The sequence below is a fragment of the Anolis carolinensis genome, unplaced genomic scaffold (genome assembly GCF_035594765.1).
Source record: "Anolis carolinensis isolate JA03-04 unplaced genomic scaffold, rAnoCar3.1.pri scaffold_13, whole genome shotgun sequence".
NCBI lineage: Eukaryota > Metazoa > Chordata > Lepidosauria > Squamata > Dactyloidae > Anolis > Anolis carolinensis.
Window position 1 is genome coordinate 5,531,686 of NW_026943824.1, and position 7,125 is coordinate 5,538,810.

The following is a 7,125-nucleotide window of genomic DNA, read 5'->3' on the forward strand; positions in this document are numbered from 1 at the left end:
TCATCATCATCATCATTATAAAACAACACAGCACCCACCCCTTAAAGAATTCTTTAAAATTTTTATTTTAATCCAGGTATTTTCTGGCAGCCAGTTGGCGAATACAAATGGCGTGTTTGCATGCGTTTGCTGCTCGATATTGACTTCCCTTTGCTTTTAAAACCAAGCATTCGTTTTCAGTGCAATCTGAATGTCATCTTTTCAGACGGCAGAATGGGCACCCCCCAAAAACACCTTGAGGTCGTCTTCTGCTATTTTGATATTAATTCTTCCTCCCTTCTCTTTCCTTCTGTTGCAGAAGCAGCCCTTATAATGCTCCGAGCACGAAGGGGGACACCGTCATCTCCGCCAAAGTCTCAGCTCCGGGGAGAAGGGAAGCGGGGGGCGTTTCGAACCCCGAACCCCGTCGACGGGCAGCGGCTGCCACCTAAAAGGACTCCTATTCGGGAGCGGCAAAGAGAATGTAACCCAGCCGTCTTGCTCTCCGAGACCTACGCTTCCCCTCCCCGTTATTATTTTTTAATTTTGCAATAGTACTTCGACTGTGAAAAAAACCTGCCTCCGGAATCTGCCTTTGCTGAGGCCACTCCCATCCGATCCTGAACCGGATCCCGGAAACCCTACTCAATCCGGCACAGGACTTTGGCTCCAAAAAGCCCTCCTCTTTCCAGGTTGGTGCGAGACCGTCCAGTTCCGGGTTTTCCCGCCTTCTCCGGATGCAACCCGGGTCCAGTGGCGAAGAGAAGAGGAAACTCCAGTTCCGGGTTTTGACTCCTCCCTTCTCCCTTCCTTCACTTAGGAGCTGTAAACCAATACTGAGAAGCTCAGATCTTCTACCTGGGACACGGCTGCTGGCAAAACCTGGCCCGGAATTTATTGTTGTTCTTTTTCCCGGAACGGATCCCAAAGATCTGCGGATTCCTAGAGGCTCTTGTTTTGGAAACTTGACATCCTGTGGCCGGATTTCCGGCGCGTGGCGGAGCCCGAGTCCCCCGTCGATACCGATCCCGCAGGACCCAATACCAGACTCTCTTTCCGGGCCCCAGAGAGGAGTGGGGCCCAGGTCCGGAGCCCGGTAGAAGCGCAGCCGTGGGCCGCCGTCCTCGCTCACGTCTCGCGTCGTCGTTTTTTGCCGATCTGATCTATTTTTGCCTTCAGCAGACCTCATGGTGCGTGTGCGTGTATGTGTGTTTTTTCTGTATATATATGTGATCCGCGTGTAAAACAAAACAAACAAAAAAAACAAAAACGGAAACAAAAAAGCACCCCGACGTTTTTTGGGAAACAAATGCCGCGTCGCTTTGGTTCGTTCGCTCGTTTGGTTTTGGGTTTTTTGGGGGATAATTATTATTATTATTATTAGTTTGCTTTCCGTCCCTGTCTGCCCGAACTGCTCCCCATCCGCTCCATCTCCCTCGCCGCCTCCTTTTCCGCTGTATCGTTTGCCATTTCTCTTCCTCGGGATCCACGGATCCAGCTCTCGCCTTCCTTCGCCTCTTGCTTCAAAAGGGAAAAACAAAGGAAATGCAGAATACGAGATGCTACAAAGGCCTTTCTACGTCATTGTTTTGTTACCCTGCTTTGGTTTGTCGTGAGCCGTTCCAAGGCGGGACCTTCCCCTTCTAAACGGGAATAGAAACAAACCCATTTTTGGGAGTTTTTGGTAGTTGCTAAAAGTATGGCGGAAGCGCTATACACAGCCCAATGCAACCCTATAGCTAGTAGGTACAAATCCCATTGATATCATTATAAATTAGGGACTCAATCCCGGCCGATCCAGGAAGCTAAGTAGAGTCAACTGTGGTTCCTCATTGGATGGGAAACCACCAGTGCATCCCAGTTACCATAGGCTTTATTCTTGCCGAAGAAAGCCTTACGGAATCCATGCTTTGCCATAAGTCGATGACTTGAAGATACCTGAAAACACACAATTAGAAACCTCTCCCGCGTTGGTCCTTTCCTGGTTGGTGTGTGCAGCACCTCCATCCACAACACATCCACAACACACAAAATTACCTCTTTTGAGAACTAGGTCCTTATTTTGGGCATCTCATTGGCCCCTAAAAAATAGCCCTTGAATCCACCCGGGTTGCCCAAACTTGCTTGAATTCATTGCTGGTCAAGTTTAGTATTTCAGGATGACAAAGAAGGAACCAATCCATTGTTTTTAGTGTGAAATGTTTTCTTGTTGGCAAATTAATTTCCTAGTGAGAATGTCTCCAAGGGGAACCTCTCTACGCTGTCGAATGCACGCAGCTTGATACCATTTTAATCCTTATGGCTCAATGCTATGGAATGGTGGGAGTTGTAGTTTGCCAAGGCATGAGCAGTTAGGGTAGATAGAGAAGGCTCAAGGCCTTGGAAGGCTCCCAGGTTTCCATCGCATTGCCCCCGTGGCACTTAGAGTGGTATCAATCTGTGTTAATGCCACGGTGTAGATGCACCCAAAGCTCCTCTTCGAGGGGTGGAAAGTAATTCCCGTTTCGGAATTTTGTTTGCATCTCAATTGAAATAAAACTGGGATATGATGATTATTATTAACATTATTATTAATAATATTTTATGGAAATGTCTAATTTTGTGCACCATTATTATTATTATTATTATTATTAATAATAATAATAATAATAATAATAATAGTAATAATAAGTGAAATGGTGCACAGAATGAGACATTTCCGTGACTGCAAATGGGCCACAGAGCGAAGCTCAAACTGTGTTAAAGCCATGGTGTAGATGCATCCAAACCTACTATTTGAGGGGTGGAAAGTAATTCCTGTTTCCAGTTGGGAATTTTGTTTGCATCTTAATTGAGATAAAACTGGGATAATATTATTATTAACATTATTATTAATAATATTATAATAATTATTATAAATATAATAATAATAATAATAATTAATAATAATAATTAATAATAATCAAAATGGTGCACAGAATGAGGCATTTCCGTGACTGCAAATTTGCCACAGAGTGAAGCTCAAACTGTGTTAATGCCATGGTGTAGATGCATCCAACCCTCTTTGAGGAATGAAAAATAATTCCTGTTTCCAGTTAGGAATTTTGTTTGCATTTCAATTGAGATAAAACTGGGATATTATTATTATTATTATTTATTATTATTATTAATTATTATTATTAATTATTATTAATTATTGTTATTGTTATTGCTATTAATAATAATAATAATAATAATAATAATAATAATAATAATAATAATGGTGCACAGAATGAGGCATTTCCGTGACTGCAAATGGGCCACAAAGCGAAGCTCAAACTGTGTTAATGCCATGGTGTAGATGCATCTAAACCTATTCTTTGAAGGGTGGAAACTAATTTCTGTTTCGAATTACGAATTTTGTTTGCATCTCAATTGAGATAAAACTGGGATATTATTATTATTATTATTAACATTATTAATAATTAATATTTTAATAATAATAATAATCCAAATGGTGCACAGAATGAGACATTTCCGTGTCTGCAAACAAGCCACAGAGCTAAGTGTTTGAAGTCGGAGAGCCTTGGAAAGTCACCTTTGATGGCCGAGAGGTTTCCTCATCTCCGCCATCCGCCAATCCCCGGAGGCCTCCTTCATGGTGGGACCAATGGGAAACCCCACTGGTCTCACGTTACGGACCGAAATCCCAAAGCAGAAATGTTGTGATATCCTTCTTTGTGCATTTTTCATGAAGGTGCCCTTTGTCAGAAACGAGAGGAGAGATTTCAGCCTCTGGTCATGGGCTTCTTTGTCACTCCACGGAGAGGAGAAGAGACCCTTGAATGCAACTAATTTCTACTTCTCCTTCAACGAAGGACACGTTCCTGAAACCATTCGGAGACGTGGAAGGCTCGGACGTGGCCAAATATATTTGCAAGGAAACGGGGAGCAAACAAACTCCTTTCCATGCACGTTGAAGCTCTTAAAAATGTTGGAAATTCCTCTAAATGGAAGCAAATGTCCCATCTCGGCAATCACACTTTTGAGCAACTTATCAGGAAGATGGCACCGAATTGAGTTATAAAAGTTATAATTGAGTTATAATTGGTTCCATATTTGCTCTGTTCTGAAAATGTCGACCAGGTCCATGCAAATAATCTTGCAAGATGTATCTGGAATCCTAGAAAGAGATCCCCAAGAGCCATCCAGTCCAGCCTCCTTCCAGGCAGGAAGATACCATCTAAGCCCTCCCGACAGATGGCCAGAAAATCTCCAGAGAAGGGGACTCTATGGTTGAATAGCTTTGCTTCCTCCTGAACAGGATATCCTTTCAAATATGGCTGGAAGTTGGGTCACCTTCCAACTTGTCCACATTTATTTATTTCGTGTCAAAGGCATTGCACAATAAATAAATACATTTTAAAATGTACATTTTAAAATGTAAGCAACTGAATAGTTTTAGACCAAAAGCATTGGATGAATGGACTTGTCTACATGCTTTGCCCAGACACAGGATTATTCCAGTCGACCAAAAGGAGAATAGAGTGAGATTATTACTTCCCTCCATTTAGGTGACAGAATCGCGTTGGCCTTTTCCGCCGCCGCATCACACCGTCGACTCACGTTGCGTTTGCGCTCCACTAAGACTCCTAGATCCCTAGTTTCGAGCCAGATGTCTTAGGTTCATGTTTATTGCCAAAGCGTAGCCCTCCTATTAGTTTTGGCCCAGCTCTTTATTCATATTTTGGATTCCAATTTGGGATTGTTTACAAGTTCGGTCATCACTCGAGTCATTGATAACGATGTTAACGAGCGGCGAGCCCAGGATCAAATCGCACTCGGCTCCCCAAAAGTTACTTCGCTCCATGACAATAATAATAATAATAATAATAATAATAATAATAATAATAATAATAATAATAATAATAATAAACAGGAAAAACTCAGCAATTAAGGCCAAGATTGAAAAATCAGCTGATGACCCAAAATGCAGACTGTGCAAGGAAACCAACGAAACCATTGATCATCTCCTCAGCTGCTGTAAGAAAATTGCACAGACAGACTACAAACAGAGGCACAACTATGTGGCCCAAATGATCCATTGGAACTTATGCCTCAAGTAGCACCTCCCAGCAGTAAAGAACTGGTGGGATCACAAAACCTGCAAAAGTCTTGGAAAATGAGCACGCAAAGATCTTTTGCCGCCTGAGATCTTTTGGCACAGCACCCAGTGTGCCCATCACCACTGGGACCACCTGCACTGGTTTCTGCCAGAGTCTTTGAAGTTCAGTCTTGAGGTCCTGATAGCGGCTGAGTTTTTCCTGTTGTTTTTCGTCAATGCAACTGTCACCTAGGATGGCAACATCAATGATCCAAACCTTTTTCTTTTCCACAACTGTGATGTCTGGTGTGTTGTGTTCCAGAACTTTGTCAGTCTGGATTCGGAAGTCCCACAGTATCTTTGCGTGCTCATTTTCCGATATTTTTGCAGGTTTGTGATCCCACCAGTTCTTTCCTGCTGGGAGGTGGTACTTGAGGCATAAGTTCCAATGAATCATTTGGGCCACATAGTTGTGCCTCTGTTTGTAGTCTGTCTGTGCGATTTTCTTACAGCAGCTGAGGAGATGATCCATGGTTTCATCGGTTTCCTTGCACAGTCTGCATTTTGGGTCATCAGCTGATTTTTCGATCTTGGCCTTATTATTATTATTATTATTATTATTATTATTATTATTATTATTATTATTTTATTATGACACAGCAAACAAGACGAAGATCTGGGTCTATTTGGCCTCCAGAAAACAAGGATGTCATATTGGAAGAAGCAGGCTTTATTTTTCGGAGACTAGGACCCAATGGAGCCTTGGGTTCAAATGGTAGGAAAGGAGAACACAAAATTCCTGATTCTAAGAGCCGTGTCAACAATGGAGAAGCTGGATGACCATCTGTCTATGGGGCTTTGATTGTGCTTTTTGTGTATGGCAAGGGCTTGGACTGGATAACCTTTAGGGATCCCTTTAATTCTGTTGTTCATTGGGAAACATCCTAATTAATTCATCAATCGACCTTATTTTTTGGCTCTTTTCGAGAGTTCGAGAGGAGCATTTTTCTGCTGGTTTGCGTCCATTCATCTCCCCACTTTTCCATAATATTTCCCCCATATGTGCCCCATATCCCATCATCCTCGCACCGACATTCGCCGCTTTGCTGGCCACCCGACCCACCCGACCCGCCGGCTGTCTTTCGATTGGCATCTTGTACATAATGACTGTAAAATGGCGAAAAAACCGTTGTGTATTATATCTTGCCTCATTCTATAGTGTATATATATGTATACATATACATATATATAATATATATGAGAGATGTAAATGTTAAAAAAACCCTAGTGTTCTTATTTAGTATATTGCTTCACACTGAAGACTGTGTGTAACGAGCTTTCTAAAAGAAATTTATTTTCCTTAAGAGTTACAAAAAAAAAAGAAAGAAAGTAAAAAAAATAATAATAACGAGGACCTTGAATTCAAAACATCAATAAAGATTCAACAATTGTTTTGGATGTCTGTAGAGTCCCCTAGTAACCTATTTTATTCCCAATGGGGAGTAAGCATCAGGATAGAGGAATATATTTATATTTACTACTAGCGTTGCCCGGGTTATTGTACGAAATGCATAAGGTTGTAGGAGAACCACAACTCACATCATGCCAGGTGGACCCCCAGAAACTCCATCCGTACTTAAAAGTTTGTTATGTTGGGCAAGTTTGTTCTGTTGATGTCATCAATACATGCCTACGTCCTCATTGCCAGAATCTTCAGTTGATGATGTCATCTGTACGTCCTCAAAGTCCTATAGACACTAGACATGTCCAAAAAATCGTTTTGAATCGTATATCGGAATTATTTCGGATAGTTCTCGCTTTTTGATACGCATTCCGAGACATTGTCTCACAGCGCAACCAGCAATGTAATTCGAACCATTGTTGGCCCATTCTCTAATTGTCTCTTAATGTTTCGTTAATTTCCCCCCCCCCCTCCCTCAAAAAATTTTAAATATATTTTTAAAAATATTTTTTTAAAAATGTTTGTTTCTGCAACCTACCTAGAATGGGAGCTTAGTGCAGCCTAACTTGGCTGCCGCTCCCCAGCCAATCAGAAGCTTCCATGATGGACGCAAAGGTGGGGG

At 41.9% G+C, this 7,125-nt stretch overlaps 1 protein-coding gene across 4 annotated transcripts in view; it reads left to right on the plus strand.

The window, feature by feature from the left end:
• The window catches only part of rai1 (retinoic acid induced 1), a 169,541-nt gene extending 166,515 nt beyond the window's left edge, over positions 1-3,026 (plus strand). For 3 of the 4 annotated variants that reach the window (XM_062964699.1, XM_062964700.1, XM_062964701.1), the window contains one exon: positions 299-3,026. In XM_062964699.1, coding sequence (XP_062820769.1) covers positions 299-313 — 15 coding nt within the window. In that variant the 3' untranslated portion in view covers positions 314-3,026. The remainder of the gene's footprint in view (positions 1-298) is intronic. The other variant, XR_010001210.1, reaches the window with a different exon arrangement.
• The last annotated feature ends 4,099 nt before the right edge of the window (positions 3,027-7,125 follow it).